The 27,418-nt window shown below is 42.0% G+C and overlaps 1 protein-coding gene across 4 annotated transcripts in view; it reads right to left on the reverse strand.

Moving 5' to 3' along the window:
- The window catches only part of NALCN (sodium leak channel, non-selective), a 342,791-nt gene that overhangs the window by 12,556 nt on the left and 302,817 nt on the right, over positions 1-27,418 (reverse strand). For all 4 annotated transcript variants that reach the window (XM_084629335.1, XM_084629334.1, XM_084629337.1 and 1 more), the window contains 10 exons: positions 25,684-25,788; positions 16,880-16,986; positions 13,124-13,244; positions 12,941-13,039; positions 11,339-11,432; positions 10,693-10,799; positions 10,225-10,299; positions 6,973-7,092; positions 4,758-4,826; positions 808-956 (listed from right to left, as the gene is read on the reverse strand). In XM_084629335.1, the coding sequence (XP_084485461.1) occupies positions 808-956; positions 4,758-4,826; positions 6,973-7,092; positions 10,225-10,299; positions 10,693-10,799; positions 11,339-11,432; positions 12,941-13,039; positions 13,124-13,244; positions 16,880-16,986; positions 25,684-25,788 (1,046 nt within the window). The remainder of the gene's footprint in view (positions 1-807; positions 957-4,757; positions 4,827-6,972; positions 7,093-10,224; positions 10,300-10,692; positions 10,800-11,338; positions 11,433-12,940; positions 13,040-13,123; positions 13,245-16,879; positions 16,987-25,683; positions 25,789-27,418) is intronic.

Genomic DNA, 27,418 nt, shown 5'->3' on the forward strand with positions numbered 1-27,418 from the left:
GTTTTTTTAAGCAAAAAGAGGGAAAGAGCAGCTCAGATGTCAGAAATAAAATCTTGGCAATATAAACACATGCAACTTTCTGGAGAATTATTTTGCTGTGCATTCAACAAGTAAAAAAAAAAAATCATTTGTATTTTCTATTATTCTTACCTGAGCCTGTATTGTTGGTAGAACTCAGAGAATAATTTGCAAACGTATTCACTAAATAATTTATGCTATTAATTTAATAGGGATTTAGAAGCCGGACTTCAGCCACCCAGTTTTGAAGAATTTGGCTAATATCTTATCAAGTAATAAAAGCTCATTTGGGGCCATATCCTGCCCCAGGCCTTCATCTTATTTGTGCCCCTTCTGTGGTGCAAAGGGACGGAGAGATGTCCTTGGGTTATGTAGGGTAATTCCCAGGTGACGTAAAGCTTATGTAGCTGGCTCACTCTCACTCCGTTCGAGGTGTCGGGACCATTTCTGGAGGAGCCAAGGGTGTGAGCAGGTGTAGGTGTAGCACAGTGTTCCAGCAACCTCGGCGAGTGGAACAGTCCTTTTGGGATTGTTCCAGCTGGTACAAAGAAGAGCAGCCATTAGCCTTCTCTGTATTACACTGGGTGTCTGTTTAGTCCCAGGATTTGGGGAATGGGAAGGTGGCTTAGAGCCTTCTATCATTCGCTGTCAGCTGCGTGCCACTCAGCTAGACCTAGAGATCTGGCTCCTGGTTGCTGACATAAAACCAAACAAAAATTTGTGCTCAGTAGATGGCAATATTTTATTTGGCTGTTCAAAACCTTCCACAAAGGGAAGCAAATATTGTACCTGTTAATGTTCTCTCCATATTTTACTGTGCCAAATAAAACTACTCCAGCAAAAGCATAACAAAGAAGCAGTAAGAACATTCCCACAATGATGAAGAAACTCTTATACATGCTGACAACCACAGTCAGCAGCAGCATTTTCAGTGTCACCTGGAAAGGCAGAGAGGAAACACAATTCATGATACTATTAAACAACAGAAATAAAGGAGACTTTAACACATTTGTAACTTTAAATCTTGTAATGACTGTTTTTCTACTTGGGAAAACAGATAGGCTGGTGTGCCAGTCCAGTAGTTTAGTGGTAGCTCCGTGAAATATGACACCGAGAGTCTGAGTTTGGAACAACACTTGGTCTCTTGTTCCAGGGTTTATGGCAGTGGATCTCAACCTTTCCAGACTACTGCACTCCTTTCAGGAGTCTGATTTGTCTTGAGTATTCCAAGTTTCATCTCACTTAAAAACTACTTGCTTACAAAATCAGACATAAAAATACAAAAGTGTCCCAGCCACACTATTACTGAAAAATTGCTTACTTTCTCATTTTAGCATATAATTATAAAATGAATCAATTGGAAAATAAATATTGTACTTGCATTTCAGTGTATAGTATATAGAGCAGTGGAAACAACTCATTGTCTGTACGAAATTTTAGTTTTTACTGATTTCGCTAGTCCTTTTTATGGAGCCTGTTGTAAAACTAGGCAAATAGCTAGATGAGTTGATGTATCCCCTGGAAGACCTCTGTGTACCCCCATGGGTACCTGTATCCCTGGTTGAGAACCACTGGTTTATGGTAATCGGTAAAGGATTTCACTGGAGATTTAAAGAAACCCATCTATCTACAAGAGCAAACTCTAGCCAACCAGAGAGACTATGACGTAACACTCAGCACAGATTGATTAAACTATTTTAATTTCTTACACAAGTCAGCCTGTTGTGTCCAAACAGAGACAAAGAGGCACAATACAGCAAAATGTAGAGAAAATGGAAGCTATATGATATTTTGGCATCATGGCAGAATTATTACCTTAGGTTGAATTAATTTCAAAAATATTTGGACACTGCAGGAATGTCTTTTTATTTACAGGGGAGGTGTAACAATTTTCATCAGAATCATGACAAAGCTGACAAATCATGTTAACTTTTTTCCATCACACTACATCATAGCCATAACTTAATGGGACTGATAAAGCTTTTAACACGAAAGCCTAAATAACTAGGTTAAGGGCTTGAAAAACAATCTATAATCCTTCAAAAAGCTTTGATGGAAATGACCAGGTCTGGTTGTATAAGAGAACCAAGAGTTTTTCACTTGACTTCCAAGGCTCTCCATGCTCTGTGTGGTTAGACGGGGGCAGACTTTTTTCTTTGCTGAACAGACTCTGCGACTTACCTATTATTAAACCTTTTAGTCCTAATACAGAATTAATTTCCTTGACTGCAGTTACTCTAATATGACTTATGTCATAGAAAATGTTTGGATAAAGTGTGGATACTGTTTGGAGAAGCTTTGCCACAACAGAATGCACAGTATTACCACTTACTAAAGAGATACATTTGTTCTCTGCATAGGTAGCTGTCAGTTACACCTGCTGTCTGTTACACTGGTGTAAATTTACATACCAGGTAAATTGAAAGTAACTCCAATGGAACTACTCTTAATTTATACCAATGAATCTGAGAATTTCGCCCAACATCTTTATTTTACTGAGCACGAATCCCTTATTTAGATAAAATATAACATGCGAGATAACACTAGAAATGGACCTGCACTGTGCAGGATGGAGCTTCTGCATGTGGACAGCAGTACAACAAGATGAGCACATCACCCCATACCCTGCTTTCTTGTGGAGAAAATAAATAAAAGAAAATAAAAATAACACACACACATCGCAGCACATTGAAAAAGCAATGGTTACAAATACCGAAAAGGGCACAGTATATATTCACGGCTTTAGATGGCAATAATTTTAAATGAAGTTGTGTCTTGGTTACCTTTTTGATGCCAAAAAATGTACATCATTTCCAATAACTATAATTTATTTCTGATATGTATTTCATCTTTATAAAATGTGTGGTATCCAATGCAAAGTTTGTCATGTTGGGTGTCTTCGGAAGGCTCATGAGGCACTGAGCATGGTTGTTATAGTGATGTTATAGTAATTGTTACAGTAATGTTATAGGTTATAATTTCATGTATATAGTTATGAGACTGGTTTCAGAGTAACAGCCGTGTTAGTCTGTATTCGCAAAAAGAAAAGGAGTACTTGTGTCCATTTATTCTTTTACGTAGAGACTGTCCAGTTTGACCAATGTACATGGCAGAGGGGCATTGCTGGCACATGATGGCATATATCACATTGGTGGATGTGCAGGTCAACGAGCCTCTGATAGTGTGGCTGTTATTAGGCCCTGTGATGGTGTCCCCTGAATAGATATGTGGGCACAATTGGCAACGGGCTTTGTTGCAAGGATAAGTTCCTGGGTTAGTGGTTCTGTTGTGTGGTATGTGATTGTTGGTGAGTATTTGCTTCAGGTTGCGGGGCTGTCTGTAGGCAAGTGTAAAGAGTTGTCACTTTGGATGGGCTATCACCAGCAGGAGAGTGAATTTGTGTGGGGGGGTGGAGGGTGAGAAAACCTGGATTTGTGCTGGAAATGGCCCACCTGATGATCACTTTAGATAAGCTATTACCAGCAGGACAGTGGGGTGGGAGGAGGTATTGTTTCATATTCTCTGTGTATATTTAAAGTCTGCTGCAGTTTCCACGATATGCATCTGATGAAGTGAGCTGTAGCTCACGAAAGCTTATGCTCTAATAAATTGGTTAGTCTCTAAGGTGCCACAAGTACTCCTTTTCTAGTTATGAGACTGAAAATGTATCCTCATGGCTTAAAGCAAGCCCAGGCAAAAACTCTCCAAGAACAGAGAGACAGTTCACACCTCATCAGGGCATGTATGGGACAAACCCAGCCCAGCCTCACAGGAACAAAGGACGCTGGCCTAGACAGCAACAAAAGAATCTGTTGGACTCTTGAGGGAGTCACCCCCCCTTCGGTCACTTTGGAACTGAGATGAGGTAATGCTCATCTGACTCTGAAGTGGGGGAGGCAAAGCCAAGAGAGAAGAAAGAACATATAAAAAGGAGACACATTTGCCATGCTCTTCCTCTCTCTTCCACCTACATCTACAGACACCACCACCACCAAGTAACTGAAGCGCTGATCAAAGGGGAGTGCCTGGATGAAGAGCAGCCAGCCAGCCTGTGGTGAGAAGCATCTAAGTTTGTAAGGGCACTGAAAGTGTTAAGATCAATTTAGAATGTGTTTTGCTTTTATTTCAGTTGACCAAATCTGACTTGTTATTTTCTGACTTATAATCACTTAAAATCTATCTTAATAGTTAATAAATCCGTTTGTTTATTTTACCTGAAGCAGTGCGTTTGGTTTGAATCATGTCAGAGACTCCCCTTGGGATAACAAGCCTGGTACATATACATTTCTTTGTTAAATTGACGAACTCACATAAGCTTGCAGCATCCTGCAGGCATAACTGGACACTGCAACATGGAGGTTCCTAGGGTTGTGTCTGGGACCGGAGATATTGGCTAGGGTCATTTGGTTGCACAATCCAAGGAGCAGCTTAGATGCCAGAGGCTGTGCATGAACAGCCCAGGAGTGGGGGTTCTCACAGCAGAGCAGAGTATGGCTGGCTCCCAGATTCAAGGATTGGAGTGATCTAGCAGATCACCAGTCCGGATAACACCAGAGGGGAACGTCACAATGTAATACACCTAAAACCCTGATATTTTAAGTGAAGCATATAAAATGGAGACTTACAGCAGCAGTACACAAAATGGAGACCTATAGAGTGTACTGTAGAAAAGCAAAGTGATAAATCTTTTAATCTATGCATAAGCATTGTATTGACTGTAATTCCTGATTTGTACTTACATGTTTCCCACAAATGGAGAAGAACCTGAAGACAATTACACATGCACCCATCATATACGTGTATGCATTCTGAAATTTAAACACAAGTAGACTTCATATACAGTGTCCCGCAGTGATCTCTCAAATGATCAGTTTTTCTCCATGAATCTCTCTTTGAAATATACAGTGCAATCAGCATTTTTTAAAAAGTAATGAAACAGAAACTGGTACCACCAATATTTCAACAACAAATGCTGAACAATAATAAATTAACAGAAAAAGCGGTGCCACTTCAAAAGCACTAACCAAACCTCCCAACACAATAAACCAACAAAGCCCTCACAGTTCTCTTAGCTGGGCTGTAATTATGTCCAGCAGCCTTCCAGTTCTGTGAGTCTAGGCAGCTGCTGGCTTGCAGAAACTCCACAGGCCTGCCAAGCTACTCAGCAGCAGGGGGCAAATTGAGCATGCCAGGGACAAAGGGACAGCACACAAGGCGGGTTTGCCCCCACAAAGAGTGCTTGAGAAAAACCAGAGGGAAGGCCCTCAACAATGTAGGGAGGTGAGAGCCAGCCACAACTGGGGACTGTTGACAAAAACCACCTCTCCTCTCCAGTGATAAGGTCGGAGAACTCATGTTCCCACAAATGAGGGTGTGCAGCCCCCCCCTCTTTTTTTAAAAAAACTTGAGAGGGAATGCGCAGCTGACCTCCTCCTTGGACAGGTAAATCTTCTACCTTCCAGGACTAAACATTGTTCTGTAACAAAAACTCATGGACCAGATTCACTGACATGCTTTGCACTGTTTATCGGTTTAGAACCTCTGCATTATTTTTCTGTACAATAACTCCTACCTAGATTATTCCCTCCAGTCTCTCTTCCTCCTTCACTCTCCAATGAAACTGCTCCTGGCAAGATCTCCCAATCCCAGGACACCACATTTCTTCCTTCTCCTCATTCTAATCCGGGGGTCTCAAACATGCGGCCCACCAGCTCCCCGCGCCCCCTCCCCCGCCCCTTTCCCCCAGCATTTACCTAAAGTGGGTCCAGCCCAGCGTGCACTGGGGGGCAGGACAGGCTCTTTCCCTGCCTGCCCTGCCCCAGGAAGCGGCCAGGAGGGGGAGGGGGACACAGGGGTCTGTGTGTTGCCCTGGCCGCGCCTCCAGGTACCTCCCCCGAAGCTCCCCTTGGCCGTGGTTCCCCGTTCCTGGCCAATGGGAGCTTCAGAGAAGGTACCTGGAGGAGTGGCCAGGGCAACACACAGACCCCTGTGCCCTCCCGCCTCCCTCAGGTCCCGGCCGCTTTCCGGAGCGGTGCGGGGGCAGGGCAGGCAGGTGGGGAGCCTGCCCTGCCCCCCAGTGTGTGCCGGGCCAGACCTGCCCCCCAAACCCCTCCTGCAGCTGAACCCCCTGCCCTGAGCCCCCTGCTGCACCCCTCCTGCACCCCAACCCCCTGCCCTGAGCTGCCTGCTGCACCCTGCACCCCGTGCCCTGAGCCCCCGATGCACCCTGCACTCCTCCTGCACCCCCTGGGGGCAGGGAGGGGGCAGAGTTGGGGTGGGGATTTCAGGGAAGTGGTTGGAATGGGGGCAGGGAAGAGGTGGGAAGAGGTGGGGGAGGGGAGGGGCCTCACGGAAGGGGTGGAGTGGGGGCGGGGCCGGGGCAGCGGAGGGGGTGGTGGTCAGTGGTGTGGCCCTCAGGCCAATGTACTAGTCTGCATGTGGCCCTCGTGGTCATTTGAGTTTGAGACCCCCTGTTCTAATCCCTCCCAAAGAGTCCCTTCTTCCACAAGGCCTGCAGACCCTAACCTATATCAGTCCAATATCTTCTCCACCTCAGCACTATAGGATGGAAGAAAAATCTAGTTCACCAACCCCACAAATTGTTACCTTCTTCTTGGTTCCCAGGGTATCTTGTTTTATTTGGGTCTTAGTTTTAGTTTGTAAACAACGTGGGGTTGGCAATTGTCCTTATTTGAGTCAGGGATAGCAGTAAAACTGTTGGTGATTAACAAATAAAACCAATAAATGATCATTGGAGTTGCAATGGGGGGAGGGATAGCTCAGTGGTTTGAGCATTGGCCTGCTAAACCCAGGGTTGTGAGTTCAATCCTTGAGGGGGCCATTTAGGGATCGGGGGCAAAAATTGGGGATTGGTCCTGCTTTGAGCAGGGGGTTGGACTAGATGACCTCCTGAGTCCCTTCCAACCCTGAGATTCTATGATTCTATGATCTTACAAGTAAGGCAAAGTGAAGTATCACCCATATAACACCAAGGGAGGTCACCAAAAGGTCATATCGATTTCTTCTGCTTTGCCAGAAGCCAGCAGGTGACATGGCAATAATCTTCATCGTGACCTAGAGAACAATAAAGATAGTCTTGCTTGTACAAATTGTTAGCGAAAGGTTATTTTTCACTATAACAACATTTGGTCCCTAAAATGTTTTGGTAGTGTTCTACTTGTAGATTGATTTTAAATGAGTAGGAGTTTTAATAGTTAAACAAAGGGTTAGTATGAAGGAAGAAAATGATTAAGCTGATGATGCATAACTAAAAAATTACATGTGTGTGTATGGGTGTATGAAGTGACTGACGTATATATTAATGCCAATTTCACACAAATACACTTAAATCCAAGGTTATAACTGTCTTATAAGTCTCATGTACTGCAAATTAATTTAAAAGCAACCTTCTTTTTCCTGTTGCAAAAGTGTTTTGTTTTACTTCTCGTGAACTCCATCCATGCTCAACAGCATACGTGAGCACAGGAAGCATAAGACTGGAAGAGAAAATAGTGTGGGCCAGTAGATTGCAGTGGGTTTCACAATGCTCCGAATGAACACAGAGACTGAAAGGGTTGACTTTTCTTAAAAACAGGTTTCAGAGGAGTAGCCGTGTTAGTCTGTATCAGCAAAAACAACGAGGAGTCCTTGGGGCACCTTAGAGACTGAGGGTATGTCTACACTACGAAATTAGGTCGATTTTATGGAAGTCAATTTTTAGAAATCGATTTTATACAGTCGATTGCATATGTCCCCACTAAGCACATTAAGTCAGCGGAGTGCGTCCTCACTACCGTGGCTAGCATTGACTTACAGAGCGGTGCACTGTGGATAGCTATCCCACAGTTCCTGCAGTCTCCGCTGCCATTTGGAATTCTGGGTTAAGCACCCAATGCCTGATTATCCTGGACTATATGCAGAACCAGGCTAAGAGACGCCAGCACAAGGAGGATTGTGATGAGGATATGGACACAGATGTTCCTGAAAGCACGGGCTGTGGCAATTGGGACATCATGGCGGCAGTGGGGCTGGTTGATACAGTGGAACACCAATTCTGGGCCAGGCAAACAAGCACAGACTGGTGGGACCACATAGTGTTGCAAGTATGAGATGATTCACAGTGGCTGCGAAACTTTCGCAGGCATAAGGCCACTTTCCTGGAACTCTGTGAATTGCTTTCCCCCACCCTGAAGCACAGAAATACAAAGATGAGAGCTGCCCTGACAGTTGAGAAGAGAGTGGTGATAGACCTGTGGAAGCTTGCAATGCCAGACAGCTACCAGTCAGTCAGGAATCAATTTGGAGTGGGCAAATCTGCTGTGGGGGCTGCTGCGATGCAAGTAGCCAACACTATCACTGAGCTGCTGATATCAAGGGTAGTGACTCTGGGAAATGTGCAGGTCATAGTGGATGGCTTTGCTGCAATAGGGTTCCCTAATTGTGATGGGCGATAGACGGAACGCATATCCCCATCTTGGCACCAGACCACCTTGCCAACCAGTACATAAACTGCAAGGCATACTTCTCAATGGTGCTGCAAGCACTGGTGCAATATCATGTGCAATTCTATAAATCGGCTAAAATGTAAAGGTTGCTTAGGCTTTACTTTGAGCCTCTTTATTTGATGACTAGCAAAGTGGGTTTTTTTAGTTGCCATCTCCTTTCTTAGGCACACAGAGGAGCTGAGTTCTCTGATTACTAGACTGTTTTATCGGCAGATGTTTTCAGACAGAACTGTTTCTAAATTAGGGATAAAATATTGATACAAATCAATCTACTTTGATTTCTTTCCCCCATAAATCTGGGGAAAATGTCATTTTTGTATGTTGCGATTTCTTTTGTCCAAACAAAACCCCTTTGAAATGCTTGGAAATTGTTTGTTTTCACAGGCAGAACAAGAGAGTAGGGATTTCTAAAGCAATCGTTACTTGGTGAATAAAAACTGGCCATGTATCCTACAAATCAAACCTCTCCATATCTGCTCACTCTTCTAGAGGCACTGACTCCTCTTGGGCAGAGAAGGCATAGGCAACATATGATATATGTAGGACTGCTACAAGGTATTCACTTCATTGCTTATCCATCATCGCTGGCAAAACCTATCATAGGAACATAGGAACTGTCATATTGGATTAGACCAGTGATCCATCTAGTCCACTATCCTGTCTGGGATAGTGGCCAGTATCTGATGTTTCAGAGGAAAGTGCAAAAAATCTTGTAGTGGAATTATGGAATAAGTGAACCATAAGGGGAAGTTTATTCTTAACTCCCATACATTTGTGATTGGCTTACAATCTGAAAGATGAGGATTTATATCCCTTCTCATTTTTCATCTTATCCAGTGTAACTATGTTATTACCTATACAAATATCTAATCTTTTTCTGAATCCTACTAAGCTCTCAGACTCATTCATATCTTGTGGAAATGAGTTCCACAGGTTAATTATGCTCACAGAGCTGATTTTGGTTGCAGTGTTTTCCAGGCTGCTAACTGAGGAAAACCAACCTCCTTTTCACTGCTTGTACTAGATATTGCTTTTTAAGAGGGGAGAAGAGAGTCATATGATAAAGGAAAATATACATCAATAGTTATGTTTGTCATAGTCTTCCCCCATTATATCCCTGTTATATAACCTTTACTTTTCTATGCTCGTATCTACATACTACCTGTAATTCTGTTGCTTTTGCTTTTTAAATGACTGAAGGAAAGGAGATGGATACACACACAGAGATGCTTATAAATATATGTGCTTTCTATGGCTAACAGTCTTTTTGCCTTCTGTTTTCTCATGGTGTCATATTTAAACAGATTGAGAATGAAAGGAAGGATCAGGCACAAGGTGTACGTTTTAAGCAGGACTTCCCAGGTAGCGAGATCTTGTGCTGGTTTACTGCACAGAATACCATTTGCTGCTCTGCTTTAGAAATTTACTGAAATACCATTGCCACTGCTATACATATCCAGGATGAAATTATCTGGGTTGCAGATACATGTACTGAAAAGGACACAAGAGTCAGCATTTTGGTGCTCTAGCCCCATAACAAGTAAAACACCCATTTCTGCAATACATACTCAAGCACTAGTCATATGAGTAGCCCCAGGGATACGTACCCTGAAATTAAAACTTGGACAGTAACCCTGGAACCAAAATAAAATATACAAAACCTAGTCTGAATCTGGAGAAAGAATTAAATATATTACTGTACCTCTAGGACAAAAATGAAGGTGAAAACAACAGACATTGTTGCTAAAGGAACAGTCACTGGATCTTCGACATCCCACTGAAATGGAACAAAGATAGTAGATCATAAAACAGATATAAAAATCTATTTACCACTTTTTAATTTTTATTTCAGTGTGTATTGTTGCCATAGATTCTGTTTTTACAGTGAATAACACATTCAGGCAGGAATGGCAGGTGGGAGCATCTTTCCTTTTATATGGATTTAGCCTTAAATGAGAAATTAAAAATAATGGGCCAGATTGTTAACTGGTATAAACTGGCGCAGCTCCAGAGACTTTAATGGAGCTGCACTGATTTACACCAGCTGAGGAGCTGGCCCGCTGTATTAAGAAATATTATATTTCTAGCAGTTCATTACTAGCTATGGCCTTATGTACAGTTCAGTATTCGTTCCACCGCTGTTACAAGACGCAATAAGAAACAAAAATACCTTCACTGAAAGCAAGACAGACTGGGCCAGAACAAGCACAGCAATAGTCCTCTTAAAAAATGGATGCTGCGTTATATCATACATTTTTGCTCTAAAGCCATCATTATCTGAAACGGAAGGAGTTAAACAAGAAGAATTAAAATGCACACAGTGGTATTTTTTTTCTCCCTGTTTCTTGACATATTCTTCTTGTTTGTTAATGGTAACCTAATCCTTGCCTAGTTTAGAAATACATTTCTAATTTTCTGCTACAGTTCCACATATCAAAGAGTGCTTCTGAACATGTAATTTCAAATACTGAACACCAACGTTGCACGAAGGCTTTGGTAGGGGTAAAGCAAGTGCATCATTCAATTGCTGTCAAGATAATACATTCGATTCATGTCATTAACAGGCAAGTGCAAATATATTTCATTTCAAATTCATTTTTTCATTAAGGCTTATCCTAAAACCATGGAAGCGCAACCTTTTTCGGGTTGATTTTACTAGCCTTACGCAGAGATCTGTAGTGGGAGCCTGTTTCCACATTAACTTATGCACAACCTCCTAGTGGCCTAACGATTACAATTTTAATTTGAATCTTAGACTCCTGGGGAATTATGAACACTAGGGCTCAACATGAATAACGTCAGAATATCTTTGATACCCGGACGAGGTGGGAGATGAAGAGGTTGAGCTATCTTCAGTCTGCTCTTTAGATCTTCCCACCGTCTCTGATCTACAGTCAGTAAAGCTGTACCCTTAACAAAGAAAAACAAGAAGCTTTTGTCATACAAAATCTTAAACATTTAACTGTTGTGCACGTGAAAACAACAGCTTGCCTTGGTGCTTAAAATAAAGTTCCATAGTCAAACTCTCCTTGAATAACACAGTATTTGGGTAAAGGGGTCAGAGCATCAGCCCTGCACTCAAGAAGATTTCCAAATGCACTAGCTGTGAGTTTCTGGGACTCAACTCAGCAAGCTCAGTTGTGGCTCTTTGTATCAGCGGCCCAGTGGGGATAGGGAAACCCTAGAGGAGGTCTTCCATTTGTCTGAACACCATTTGCTGGGGAGCACTGTTTTAAACAGTGGTCAATTCTTTGCTGTAGAAAACCCTGCAGGAAGGTATTAGTTTGTCAGCACTGCTCTAGCTTGTCAGGGAACTAGCCTTCTACAAAATCACTACAGACACACTTCCTATGCTTGTAGTATAATTTAAATAAAATAAACATATGCTATGCTACAACATTTTCCATAAAGGAAGCATAAGAAGTGCAGATATGACTTCAGGGTAGGTAGTAATAAAGAGCACACACATAAGCATTTTGATAGCATAGTACAAACTATACTATTTAAAATTATCTTAAGACATAATACGGTCCTTACAACATCAGAGAGCTGTAAAATCTCATACCAAGGGTTTGGAGCTGGAAAATCAAGAGAGAACTTTTAAAGGCAAATGTCACAGATTTCTCTCTCAGACACACAGAAACTTTTCCCACTAAGCACTTAACCATACAAAGCTGTGTGTGCCGTGGTACCATCCTCATGGCGTGTCTTGGAATGTCTAGACTCTGGAACAGTGAGTCAAACAAACAGGTGGCTGTCCTACTAATAAGATCAGAAAAGCTCCCTCTGAGGTAGACAAAATCTCTTTATGGAATTGTGTCCCCAAGATATGCCCTGGGAAGATACACCCTAAAATGTGATGCCGTTAAAGAGACTGATTATTATAACATGTATTAATTCTCGCTGTTAGGCCAAAAATCATACAGCAAAGGAAATATTAAATTAAAAGGATTACACAATAAAAAGATTAATAAAAATTAGTGGATTGTTGGAAAGATTCATCACAGAAAAAAAAGTGGTGGTAAAACAAAGATAAAAGCTTAGTGAAATTTAAAAACAACCATGTCACAGACTCTAGATCTGTGTCTCAGGAGCTTTCCACCTCACCACCATTTGTCAAGTGAGGAACTCAAAGAGTGCTTCTCTTTGTTCATTGCTTATGGGTCAAATTGAGACCAGGCCTAAATTCATACTTCAGTGCACCTGCATCTGCTCACTTCAGATCTGAATTTGATCCTATATCTCTCTTTAGGTAATATGATCTGAAAGCAATAATGAGTTTGCTTCTTGAATTGTAACTTACTTATATTAGCATCCGCACATCTTATTATCTCATATTGCACAATGTGTCATACGATGTTTAAAGCTAACCAAGTATGAAACTATTCCCATGTGAGATACAATAACTGAATTATTACCTTATTTTCATTGAAATTAGCAATGACAACTCCAACAAAGAGGGTCAATCCAATCATGCAGCCCAGAAACACAAAGACATGAATATAGATTCCATGGATCTGCATATATGAAAAATATGATTATTCATCAAAACAAATTCAGCAGCTTGTGAAGCATTAACAGGATTTGATATGCTTGCTTACCGGCCCCACGCGATGAATAATGACATCTCTGACTTCCACCCAGCCTTTTAATGAAAGAACTTCAAAGAGTGCCAACATAGCATTTCCCACATTGTCAAAATTAAAATTGCGAGGATTTGCCCTGAAATAATAGTAAAGGAATGAGTGCATTTTAACTATCTTCTGATAAGACGGATCTTAGGCATCTTACTGTGGCCCCTCTGAGTCAAAGAATACAACCTCATGCTATACAAAGGAGCTACTCATATAAAGAAGCACAGTTTTTATTTGTGTTATTACTCAACTTTTCTTTCCATATCTGCTTAGTTTTTCTTCATAGTCTATGTTAGTCTGAGACTGTAAACTCTTTTGTTACAGTGTGACTGTGGCATTGTCTAAAGCTCTACAAAACATCATGCAAAGCTCTGAATAATAATACTTTGAAAATTAAAAAAATTACAGATACTCCACTTAATTGCTAAATCTTTACTATCTCATATTTATCATCTGAGCTACTGTAAAAACGAGTGTTTCTGACAATACATTGCCAAAAGTTAGCCATCGTGAAAAAAACGGTTCTGATGACACTGGCAGAAACAAAGCTGTGTCATACAACCCTGCTAATGTACCTCAAGGAACAGAATTTTCAAAAGTACCTATGCGATTTAGGCTCCTGATTTAGTCAGCAGGTGCTTCTGCAAATTATCATTCATATTCATTCATAATATCAGATTTTGCTAGTCCAAAGAGAAATGTTAATGAGAGGAAATCACTGGTTTTCTCAGCCTTCAGGCATAACATTCTTTGTGTTAGCCAGGATGCCAAAGGAAGAAACTCCATTTGAAAATCAAAGGCTCCACTAGAGGTTAGTTTTTTAAAGAGCGGTGCATCCCCAACCTGAGACAGATTTTCCAAAACGCTCAGCCTCAGCTACCATTCAGACACCAAAATAAGTAGCTAGATTTCCAGTTTCCCTATAACTTTTTTGGAAAATCTCCCCTCTAAGGCTATGTCTACAATATGAGTGTGATTCCCCTGCTCGCGTACACATACTCGTGGTAGCTCGATGAGAGTTAGTGTGGGTGTGGACGGTTGTGTAGCTGTGGTAGCACTGGCAGTGGCAACAGAGGCCTGGCTCAGCTGCGCGTAGTACAAACCAGCTCAGCCATGCCTCCATTGCCACTGCCTATGCTACTGTTTATACTCATGCTAGCACTCATTCAGCTACCAGGGGTATGTGCACACGAGCCAGGGAATCACACCCATAGCTTGCAGTATGGACATAGCTCCCACTGTGACCCTCAGGCTATCAGGTACCGGGCTCTTGAAAATCTGGTCCTACAAGGCCAACAATCGGTACTCACCTCCTTGAGGTAACACATTTTCTGCAGTGACAAAAAAATTCTCCAAACTTCATAGTTTTGCTGATTAAGATCTTTTTAGTTATTTCTGGATCAAGCTGAAGTGGATTGAATTTGCTTACTTTCAGGAATTCTGCCTTCAGAATTTATCTGAAGCATACAGAAGCTGAAAGAGTTCTGCAGATGCCACAGCTTCACTGACTGTTCAAATCACAGTGTATTATTTCGTTAGTGTAGGATGGCTTGGAATCTTCCCTTGCTACCATGTTCTTTTACCCCCCGCCATGTTCTTTTACCCCAACTGAAATAATTTTAGCTGTTCGGTTGAATTTGCAAAAAGTGAAACAACCTCCTTTCAAAATATAAGCAATTAAAGACAATTTTCACACATTTTTAGGTGTTAGAAAATCTTAAATTGACACTTTCAGAATATAAACCATAGACTTATTGTTGCCATTAAATCACTGTTGCATCTGAGATATCACAATTAGGGCTGTCGATTAATTGCAGTTAACACACACCATTAACTCAAAAAAATGAATCACGATTAAAAAAATGAATCATGATTAATCACAATTTTAATCACAGTTAAACAATAGAATACCAATTGAAATTTATTAAATATTTGTGGATTTTTTCTACATTTTCAAATGTACTGATTTCAATAACACAGATTACAAAGTGTACAGTGCTCACTTTATATTATTATTTTTGATTACAAATATTTGCACTGTAAACATGATAAATAAATAGCATTTTTCAATTCACTTCATACAAGTACTGTACTGCAATCTCTTTATATTGCAAGTGCAACTTACAATGTAGATTTGTTGTTGTTGTTACATAAAAAACTCAAAAACAAAACCATGTAAAACTTTAGAGCCTACAAGTCCACTCAGTCCTACCTCTTGTTCAACCAATCGCTAAGACAAACAAGTTTGTTTACATTTATGGGAGATAATGCTGTCCATTTCTTATTTACAATGTCACCAGAAAGTGAGAGCAGGTGTTCGCATGGGACTTTTGTAGCAGGCATTACAAGGTATTTAGATGCTAGATATGCTAAACATTCATATACTCCTTCATGTTTCGGCCACCATTCTCGAGGACATGCTTCCATGCTGATGATGCTTGTTAAAAAAATAATTAGTTAATCAAATTTGTGACTCAACTCCATGGGGGAGAATTGTATGTCTCCTGCTCTGTTTTACCAGCATTCTGCCATATATTTTGTGTTATAGCGGTCTCACATGATGAACCAGCACATGTTGTTCATTTTAAGAACACTTTCACTGCAGATTTGACAAAACACAGAGAAAGAACCAATGAGAGATTTCTAAAGATAGCTACTCGACTCAAGGTTTAAGAATCTGAAGTGACTTCCGAAGTGCCTTCCGAAATCTGAGAGGGACGAGGTGTGGAGTATGCTTTCAGAAGTCTTAAAAGAGCAACACTCCAATGCGGAAACTACAGATGCTGAACCCCCAAAAAAGAAAATCAACCTTCTGCTGGTGGCATCTAATTCAGATGATGAAAATGAACATGTGTTCATCTCCACTGCTTTGTATCGCTACCTAGCAGAACCCGTCATCAGCATGGACACATGTCCTCTGGAATGGTGGTTGAAGCATGAAGGGACACATGAATCTTTAGAGCACCTGGCACATAAATATCTTGCAACGCTGGCTACAACAGTGCCATGTTCTCACTTTCAGGTGACACTGCAAAACAAGAAGCAGGCAGCATTATCTCCTGCAAATGTAAACAAACCTGTTTGTCTGAGTGACCGGCTGAACAAGAAATAGGACTGAGTGGACTTGTAGGTTTAAAGTTTTTCAGTGTTTTATTTTGGAATGCAGTTTTTTTGTACATAAGTTCAACTTTCATGATAAAGAAATTGCACTACAGTACTTGTATTAGGTGAATTGAAAAACACTATTTCTTTTGTTTTTTACCGTGCAAATATTTGTAATAAAAAATAAATATAAAGTGAGCACTGTACACTTTGAATTCTGTGTTATAATTGAAATCAATATATTTGAAAATGTAAAAAGCATCCAAAATATTTAAATAAATGGTATTCTATTATTGTTTAACAGCATGATTAATCGTGCAATTAATCATGATTTATTTTTTTAATCCCGTGATTAATCACAATTAATTTTCTTAATTGCTTGACAGCCCTAACCACAATATTTCCCTGTGTATAAAATAGGAAATATCTGATGTGTACAGTAATAGGCAGCATGCTTGCCTTTTCTGCATTTCCCTCAGGTTGGTAGGGAAACTAGATTGGTCTGTTTGTCACCAATGTTATTTGCTACTTTCAGTACTACAATGATGCAGTGTTTGGGTCCTGCAGCAGATTAGCAACTGAACTATCTAAAGAAAGATTGGCCAAATTACAACTACTCACCAGACTCGTGGCACCCAAAATCCAGGCTTCTTCTCTCCAGGTCTTAGCTTTAAATTCAGATTTTTTGAAACACTTACATTTATTCTGAAGATGCCATGACAATCTTCCTATAGTAAAATAAAGCACATTGGGTGAAATATAGACCTGCAGAGAGGTGAGGACACCGTACAAGACAAACAGCACAATAAATAAGGCACTTGAAACAGTGTAAATGGAACAAAAGGGTTATTTTTAGGTACTGGATTAATTGCATTGGGAACTGAACTTTTTCATATGCAGGGAAGATACAGCATGAACAGTGACAATGTAGAATCATCATTCGGCACTTCAAGGCCCCCTCCAAGACTGAGAGGACTAGTAAATCTGCAAGTTCATTCAGTTCTTGGCCTTTTTTCTGAGAGTGTCATAGTGTTTATGTGATGCTTGATTGCAAGTGGAATGATGCTATTAATCTGCTTCACACAGCCACGTAACACTGGCTGGTACTTTTTGTCACTATCAGCCTGGCCTGGATTTTAACTGGTGATCGAGGATTGTTAGGTGTCATAGCCCATTTCCAGTCCTTTGCGCTGTTCAGTCCTTCAGCGCTCAAATGTCATGAAGTCGGTATCTTTCTCATGTCTTCCTCAAATGCCTGGCACTCCCATTCCTTTTGCACTACGTAACAACCTTCTCTTCATTCAAACCACTTCCTAAAACACCCTTCTTCAGTGAGCCTTCTTCCAATTCTTACAATCATAACCTCCCACAGAAAGCAGTGTGTATTGTAAAAGAAAGCAGGAAAAAGACATGGAAGAGAGGGTTACTCACTCTGTGCAGTAACTGAGGTTCTTCGAGAGGTGTGTCCCTATGGGTGCTCCACTGTAGGTGCAGTAGCATCCCTGTGCCTGGGATCGGAGATCTTTGGCAGCAGTGCCAATTGGGCTGCACACGCACTCCTCCCTGTCTCTTGCTATGAGCAGTGGCTATATAGCACTGTGTGGTTCAACTGCCCTCAGTTCCTTCTCTACCACAGAGCCTACATTTGAACTTGAAGCAGAGGGGAGGAATGAGGGTAGTGAAGCACCCATAGGGACACACATCTTGAAGAACCTCAGTTATTGCACAGAGTGAGTAACCCTCTCTTCTTCTCCGACTAGTGTTGCCATTGGTACTCCATTGTAGGTGAGCGTAGAGCAGTGCCCCTAGATGGAAGGCTGGGGCTTCAAAGGGACATCTACTAAGGAGGATGGAACAGTGGTCCTAGTATGGCATCTGATGCCGTGTCATGGGTGATCGCATAATGTTGACTAAATGTGTCAGTGGGTGCCCATGTGGCTGCCTTACAAATGCCAGTAATTGGCATGTTATTTAGAAAAGCTAGTGAGGTAGATAGCAAGCGAATGGAATGTGTATGAGTTCCAGGAGAGGTTTGAAGTTTGTGTCATTGGTAGCAAAGGTGGATGCATTCTGAGACCCATTTTGACAGACGTTGTTTGGATACAACCAATCCTTTTGATCTTTCATCTATAGAGAGGAATAAGCATGGTGACTGTCAAGGTAAAAGGCTAGTGTTCATCTGCCATCCAAGGTGTCATGGCTTCATGCTGTTTGCCACGTGGTTTAGGAAGAAGAAGGGAGGTGGATAGGTTAGTTTAGATGGAAAGAGGGTGGTACCTTGGGTAAAAACTTCAGGTGTGGTTGTAATGTGACCTTCTTTTTGTAAAAGATTGTGTATGAGGGGTACACCATGAGGACATCTATTTCTCCTACCCATCGGGCAGATGTGATGGATACGAGAAAGACCATTTTAATGGATAGGTGCATGTAGGATCAGGTTGCCATAGGTTCAAATGGAGGGCTGGTGAGATAGGCTGAGATCCCAAGGAGGGGTGGGTTCTTGTACCTCAGGGAAAGATTCTATAGGAACCCTTAAGGAATTTTTTTGTCATTGGGTGGTTGAATACTGAATGACCTTCTATCTTGGAGTGGAATGCAATAATGGCAGCCAGATGTACATGAACAGAGCTTGCAAATAGCCCTGATCTTTTAAGCTGTAGGGTGTAATCCAGAATGAGTGGTAAAGGAGCACTCATTGCTGAGACATGTTTGGTGTCACACCAAGTTCAGAATCTTTTCCGTGTATGTAGGTAAGAACACTGGCTATTTAAAAGAATCTCTTATATCTGTTCTGAACAGGTCATCTCTATATTCTGGAAACATGAAGGAGCCATGCCTTCAGACGGAGAAATGCTAGATTTGGGTGAAGAATCTGACCTGCATCCTGCGAGAGGAGGTGTGGAGTCAGCAGGGTGATAGGTGGACAGACCACCAGGCATAAGAGGTAAGGATACCATATTTGTCGTGGCCATGTTGGGGCGATGAGAATGACTCTGGATGATTCCACTTGTACCTTGGGAAGCACTCTGAAGAGTAGGGAAAAGGTGGAAAGGCATAGAGGAGAGGTGCATCCCATGAAAAGAGGAAGGTGTCCCCCAGAGTTTGGTGACCTATTCTCTTGAGCAGAATTGTGGGCATTTGGCATTCTTGGGTGTGGCAAAGAGATCTATGTTGGGGAATCCCCAGTGGATGAATATATGCTATAAGGTTCTTGTGTCTATCTCCCACTTGTGCTCTTGTGAGAACTTCCTGCTCAGTGAGTCTGCCGTGGTATTCTGGTGTCCAGGTAAGTATGCGGCTGAGATATTGATGCCATGCTGGATGCACCAGTTCCACAATTTTTGTGCTTCTGTACACAAGGATTGAGACCTCACACCTGTCTGTTGATATAAAACATGCAGGCGATGTTGTCTATCATTACTCTTACTGTCTGTTGTCTGATTATTGATAGAAAGTGTAGGCATGTGTTGCGGACTACATGTAATTCTAGGAGGTTGATGTGCAACATGGACTCTGATGGGGACCATTTGCCCTGTACTGTGTGGGTCTGTTGATGTGCTTCCCAACCGAGTAGGGAGGCGTTGATCATAAGTATTAAGGACAACGGTGATTGGAGGAAGGGATCCTCCTTGTAGACATTGGGAGGTTTTGTCCACCAGTCTAATGAGTCCTTGACCTTCAGTGATATCGAGAGCAGTTTATTCAGGCTGTGTCTGTGGGGTATGTATGCTGTTCGTAACCATCCCTGAAGGCAATCCATACGTAATCTGGAGTGTTTTACCATGAATGTGGTCGCTGCCATATGACCGAGCAACTGTAGGCAAGTTCTGGTGGAGATCTGTGGGCTGGTCCTCATGATGGAAATGAGACTGACTACTGCGGAAAATCTGTGATCTGGGAGGAAAGCTCTGGCCTTTATAGCATCTAGTTGGGACCCAATAAACTCTAGCTGTTGTACTGGTGTCAGTTGATTTTTGTATATTTATCTGGAGGCTGAGTTTTGAGAAAAGGTCCATCCTTTTTGTTATGACTTGGAGCGTATCGCCTCTGGACAGAGCCTTGATGAGGCAATCATGTAGGTATGGGACTATTATAACCCCTTGTTTGCAGAGGGGTGCCACCACCACTTCCAGGACTTTGGAAAATATTCTGGGTGCCATAAAGAGGCCAAACCACTCTTTACTGAAAATGGTTGGACCCTGGAACAAATCTGCGGAACCTCCTGTGGAAAGGGTGTATGGTTATATGGAAGTATATGTCTTGGAGGTTGAGGGCCAAGAACTAGCTCCCTCCTGTTCCAGTGCTGGGATTATTGTTGATAGTGTGACCATCTTGAATTGCTGTAGTTTGACAAAATTGTTGAGGTTTCCCCAAGTCTAGCATTTGCCTCCACAGTCAGACTTCTTTTGGATTAGAAAATAGTGGGAACAAAAGTCTTTCCTGCTGAGTTGGAATGGCACCAGGTCTACAGGTCCCAGTCACAGAAGATGGTTTATTTCTTTTCATAGATGGTGCTCATGAAAATGTTCCCTGAAGAGGGACAGGATGGGGTGGGTGGGAGAGACGGGAATGGAATCAAATACCCGTTACTGATGATTTCTAGTACCCACTTGATGGAGGTGACTTGCTGTCATGTCAGGTAGAATGGAGTCAAATGGCCGCCAAACTGATGGAGTAATTTGGATGGCTGCAGCATCTGGACCACGGGGAGACATCTCAGGGCCTCATCCAAATTTTCAAAATTATTGTTTGGAGGCAGGTGCGTGGGACATACAGATGCGTGGGACATAGCCGCCTGTGTTGATGTCTGTGTACATTTGGCAGGAGGTCTCTATCACCTATGTTGTGGATCATAATGCTGTTGAAGGGTGAAATATGGAGGGCAAGATCTCGGGGTAGGTTGACATCTATGCTGTCTTCTCTTCTGTGCTGGTGTATAGAGGCTGAGTGAAAGGAGTGTTGCTCTCCCAGATGATAAAAAAGAGCACTAGTGCTCTGTCCAAGCACTAGTGACAGAAGGACAACTCCTGGCATGCATGGTACTACAAACCTCTCTGGATGCTGCGGATATGGTGGCCCAGTCCACTGTGACTTCTGTGGTAATGAGACAAGCCCCATGGCTTCACCTCTCAGGGCTCCCCAGACAAGTCTCCCCAGGAAGATCTCCGTTTGAAGGATTTAAACTTTTTGCTGAGTGCATTGAGCTCCTTGGAATAGTTCATATGGTTATATATGGATTAAAGTGCCTTGTAGTTAGCGATTTGTTCTTATCGGTACTGAATGACAGTATCTGCTTATGTGGTCCTGCCCACTTAGGGTTCTTAGATCTCTCAACAGTGCTGGTACCAGAGGTACCTGGATGGTCAAAGGAGCGAGGTCTTGCCCCAGAACATGTTGAGGTTTCCGACCTCATGGGGGATGCCTTTCTTTGGTGAGTGAGCTCAATGCCCATTTCTTCTCATCTTGAAGAGAGTGTGTAGATTTTCTTTTAGTGGTGCGCAGTGAGTGGGCGTTGGCAGATGACAATGTTGATGGTGACCAATGATCCCTCTAATTTTTGACAGGCCGTGTGTGCAAAAAATTTCTTCTGTGCAAACTGTTATGCTTCTGTGCAAATTTTTGTGCGTGGGGTATTTCACCCTGTGCGTGGGGTTTAGGATCTGTGTGCGTGTGCACACGCGCACAGCTTAGAGGGAACAGTGATGGTGACTACTGTAGAGAAGAGGTATCATGGCCAGGGTCTGAGGCAGATTGCAATGAGCTCTTCATTAGTAAACGTTTTAATCTCAATTCACGGTCCTTTCTGTACCGTGCCTTCAATTTGAGGCAGAGGGTGCACTTTTGTGACACGTGCCCCTCACCCAAACAGCGTATATACCGTGAGTGGCTGTCGTTCACAGGGAGGGCCTCACGACAGGGGCAGCGCCTCTTAAACTTGGGAGATCCAGGCATAACCCTGAGCAGGGAGAACTTCCCTGTAAGGAAGGGCATAGAAAAAGAAAACCCATGCTTACTCTAAAGAGTAATGGGGAGAAAGAGGAAAGGGTTTTTTTTAATAAGGAGAAAAGGAAAGAAAAAAATAAAAAGGAAACAAGTATTATCTTGACAGGTTTCAGAGTAACAGCCGTGTTAGTCTGTCTTTGCAAAAAGAAAAGGAGTACTTGTGGCACCTTAGAGACTAACCAATTTATATGAGCATGAGCTTTCGTGAGCTACAGCTGAAGTGAGCTGTAGCTCACGAAAGCTCATGCTCAAATAAATTGGTTAGTCTCTAAGGTGCCACAAGTATTCCTTTTCTTTTTGCAAAGTATTATCTGAGAACTTTCAATGGAAGCACTAATATTACTAAATGCACAGCAGGCGTATGAAGGGCTTGGCTCGGGATTCCATTCCAGAACAAGGGCAGTTGAGAAGGAAGAGGGTGGTTGGACCGCACAGGGCTTTATAGCCACCGCTCATGGTATGAGATAGGGAAGAGTACATATGTGGCCCAACAGGCACTGCTACCAAAGATCTCCATTCTCAGGTGCAAGGGACACCTACAACAGAGCACCCATAGGGACAATACTCAAAGAAGAACTGTAATATATTGGAAACATCCATTCCAGTGTCATGTCCAGAAAAGATTCATGACAACCAAATGAGAAACTGTCCCCAGGGATTCTATCACATATCACAGGTTTGACAATGAGCCCACTATATGTGGGGAAGGGACTTTGACATTCATAGAATCATAGAATATCAGGGTTGGAAGGGACCCCTGAAGGTCATCTAGTCCAACCCCCTGCTCGAAGCAGGACCATTGACTTCAATGGGGCAAAGATTTCACCCTGTGTTCTTTACTATGGCCCTGGTCCTGCACTGGTGGACCTTTTGCTGGTGCAGAGGCCCACTGAACTTAGCTGGGCTCTGTGCCTATGCAGGGGCTGTCCATATGGAGCAAGTTGCAAGATTAAGGGCTATCCTGCTTTGATGCTATGATTTAAAGAATTCCCAGTCCACTGACTGTAACAGCCTGGTTTGGAAACACTGGCTTCCCTTTATGAATTAACACGGTAGGCACAATTTTCTGCCCCAAATTCATTGCACCTGCAATTACTGGCTCTTAGACATCTCAGTGATCCCAACTGTTTTCTCAATCAGTGAAAGTGAAAAAAGGGAGGTCATATGAAGCCTGGGTTAAGAATTTGGCTATGAAGCTAGATGCCATGTTTGTGCCCTTACTGTACTGTCTAATTTAAGACTCAATTATGTGACTTTGGCACAGCCCTGCATTGTCCTAGAGGGTGTCTGCAGGAGGAATTCCGTCTCAGTGAAGCTCATTCTGTCCCTGACCAATCTGGTGAGGATGGGCACCACTCCCAGGGATAGGGCAGTCTGCTTCTCCTCGTGCAATAAGTCCATCTTCCTGGTAAGGTGGCAAGTAGCCCCATTGCCTTGTCTCCTTTAAGACAATCTGTATTTCCAATAGTGCAAGGAGGGGATAGTCCTTGTGCTGTGCCAGTGCGGAGACTACATTACTGACAGGCCCCCGTAGAAGCACTAGGGGGCATGGAGGAGGCGGCTTCCTGCACATCTGTAAGGGCAAATCAGTATGGCCAAACTTTTCAAACATGAGGTCTTAAAATCAGGCTCCCAAGCCAATATTTAGGCTGCTAAGCAAAAACAATCTGATTTTTATGGTGCTGAGTGCCCCCACAGGTCTTACTGATCTCAGGAGAGATGGGGATGTTCCACAGCTCCGAGAATCAGACCACTTTGCTTAGATGAACAAATAAGGCATTCGGGTTGGGTTTTCAAAAGTGCCTAAGTGACTTAAGAGCACAAATGACTTTCCAGGGGCAGTGGGATTTTCAAAGTGCCTCTAGTCTTAGACAATCTCTACACTAGAAACTTACATTGGTATCACTACGTCGCTCACGGGTGTGAAAAACTGACATCCCTGAGTTACGTAGTTATATTGATCTAACCTGCGGTGTACACAGCAAGAATTCTCCCCTCAATATAGCTACCATCTTTCGGGGAGGTGGATTAACTACACCGGAGGGCTTCTCCCATCAGTTGGGGCAGGTAGCATCTGCACTGAAATGCTACTGTGGCACAGCTCCACCGGTGTAGCTGCACCATTTTATGTGACAACCTACCTTTCGGAGCACAAATCCTATGGAAAATCAGTGAGGCTTATAGAATCATAGATATGTAGGGCTGGAAGGAAACTAGAGAGACGATCTAGTCCACCCATCATGTTGAGGAGGGATCAACTGCACCTGGACCACCCTTGACAGATGTTTGTCTAACCTGTTCTTAAAAACCTCCAATGACAGGGATTCCTTCTTTGGAAGCCTATTTCAGAGATTAACTATCCTTCTAGTTAGAATTGTTTCCTCCGATCTAACCTAAATCGCCCTTGCTGCAGATTAAATCCATAACTTCTTCTTCTACCTTGAGTGGACATACAGAACAACTGATCACTATGCTTGTTATAAATTTGTTTGTTTCTAAGATGCCACAAGTCCTTTCTTTTTGCGGATACAGACTAACACGGCTGCTACTCTGAAACCTGCCATATTTGAAGAGTGTTATCAGGTCCTCCCTCAGTCTTCTTTTCACAAGACTAAACATGCCCAGTTTTTTTTAACTTTTCCTCAGGTTTTCTAAACCATTTGTCATTTCTATTGCTCTCCTCTGGAATCTCTTCAATTTGTACACATCTCTCCTAAAATGTGGCACCCAGAACTGGACATAGTACTCCAGCTGAGACCTCACCAGTGCCAAGTAGAATGGAATAATTAGTTCTTGTGTGTTACATACAACACTCCTGTTAATACACTGCGGAATGATATTACCTTTTTGGCACCTGCATCACATAGCTGGCTCATATTCAATTTGTGATCTACTATTACCCTCAGATCCCTTTCAGCAGTACTACCACCCATTTTGTAGTTGTACATTAGATTAAGTGTAGTACTTTACATTTGTCTTTACTGAATTTCATCTTATTTCAGATCAGTTTGCCAATTTATCACAGTCATTTTTATGCTGCTAGATCACTTGGGCACTTTTGAAAATTCCACCCTGTGGTGCCTAACTGTGGGTACCTAGGTCTGAAAATTTTGGCTTACGCTTCTTAGGACTGGGAGCATATCTTTCTCTACTGCATGCACCTTGCCAGATTGCATTACTGGGGATCAACAGGTGATAATAACTTATTTTCTATTTTCAGCTTGAATTAAAAAAAAACATTTTGTTCTAATTGTACAAACGAATACAGAAATTCTCTCCTCTCCCCCCTTTTTTGGATACATGAAATGCCACACAGTTTCTCTTTTTCATACTGAATGCTTGTTGTTTTTCCCACTTGTTTTCTCCATTGCCCAGAGAGGATGGAGTATACTAGTATTTTGAAACAGAAAAGCTGTTCTTACCCTTGCGATGATGTTTGGATCATTGCACTTGGCCAGTTTCCCAGCAAAAAGCTGAACTCCAAAGCTTGCAAAAACAAGCATTAATGTCAGCAAAAGAATGGACACCTGTGAAAATGATGTAAATATAGTCAAACTTTTCTCCTACATACTAGAGGTGAAGGGCTAGATCCTCCGGTGCAGTCCAAGAATGAGCCGTTGGCGGTATAATGCTGACCTAGAGGATTTTATGGCAGGCACTCTCCCTGCTCCACTGAGTTTTTAGCCACTGCACTTCCAACTTTGGCTGCACTGAAAGGTCTGGCTCCAAGCTTTTAAAAATGGGGCTCTCCCTAAACTCCTTTGTGTTATGAATTATAATTTATGCATTATGTGTTATGAATAACAATGTATCATTTTATAATAATTTCTTCATTGAAACTGATAAAAGTATTTTTTTATGTTTTAAAACTTCTGTTATCATATCTTTGTGGTGAAACCATTTCAGCAACTTGAAATATCATTGCATTCCATATTAATTTTGGCTTTTTTAATCAGACAAGCACTGGGTTTTTTTTCTTTGTAGATTTTCCTATGAAGCTTAAGCTATTGGCCTTTAGTGTAGGCCCTGACCCAGCAATCACTGACACTCTTCTTATTATTTGTATCATGGTAGCACCTCAGAGCCCTACTTAGGGACCAGGACCTCACTGTAGTAGGTGCCATACAAACATAGTTGCTTAACTTTAAGCACGGGAAGACTCCTATTAACTTCAATGAGACCTCTCATGTGCTTAAAGTTAAACACATGCTTAAAATGCTTTGCTAGATCAGGCCCTTATTCATTAACATGTGCTACCTCTGCTGGCTGTCTGGCTCTGTAACATCAGAGCAGTCAGACATAAATGAATTATGATATAAACATTTTAACGGGTTGTAACAGATATAAAGTAAGTCAAACCCTGGCCTTAAACTAATGATCCTTGCCCCTTTATTAAGAGACTACTTTGTGTATTATAACCAAACAATATACATGAATATATAACACAGTATATAATAAACATACACAATAAAATTGCAAGATTTTATTCCTATCCCTCATGCCCAGTCTAAAATCTTATCACACTCTCAAGGTCTTGAGACCTGATCCTGGAAAAAGATTCTAGAACAAACACACACACACCAGTTTGGGGGAAGAGAGAGAAAGAGCTCTTATTCCTAAGACAGTGATAATGGGTTCTGGGATCCCACCACTAAAACAGAGATTTTAACCTGGGTCTCCCGTATCCCACATAAGTGCTCTAACCACTGGGTTACTGGCTGTTCTGAATAGGATGTGTGTATTTGTGTGTGTGTGTGTGTTTGTGTGTGTGTGTGTGAGTGTGAGTCTCTCTCATTTGTACAAAAAAATTCAAAAGATCTTGGTTTTACCTCAATGAGGAATAAAACCAAATGCCAAAACTTCAAAAAAATTTATGAGATAGAATTCTTATTTTCCAGGCAACCCTACCCACCACCATTTCCAGAGCTGCAATCAGGGGCAGGATTCCTTCCAATTGTCTCATAACAAGAATGGGGAGTGACAAAGACTCTCGTCTTTGCAAGTTTAAGTTTTCTTAGGTTTCAGTAGATCAGCCACGTAAGCATCCTGTCTCTCATCCTCTTCCCCCAGCAGAAATTGCAGTATTTTATCTCTCAGTAATCCTGCCATCTACATCAGTACTAAGATATGCTGAATAAACAAAGTCACTTGTGAAAG

Source organism: Lepidochelys olivacea (assembly GCF_965140295.1).
Source record: "Lepidochelys olivacea isolate rLepOli2 genome assembly, chromosome: 1".
NCBI lineage: Eukaryota > Metazoa > Chordata > Testudines > Cheloniidae > Lepidochelys > Lepidochelys olivacea.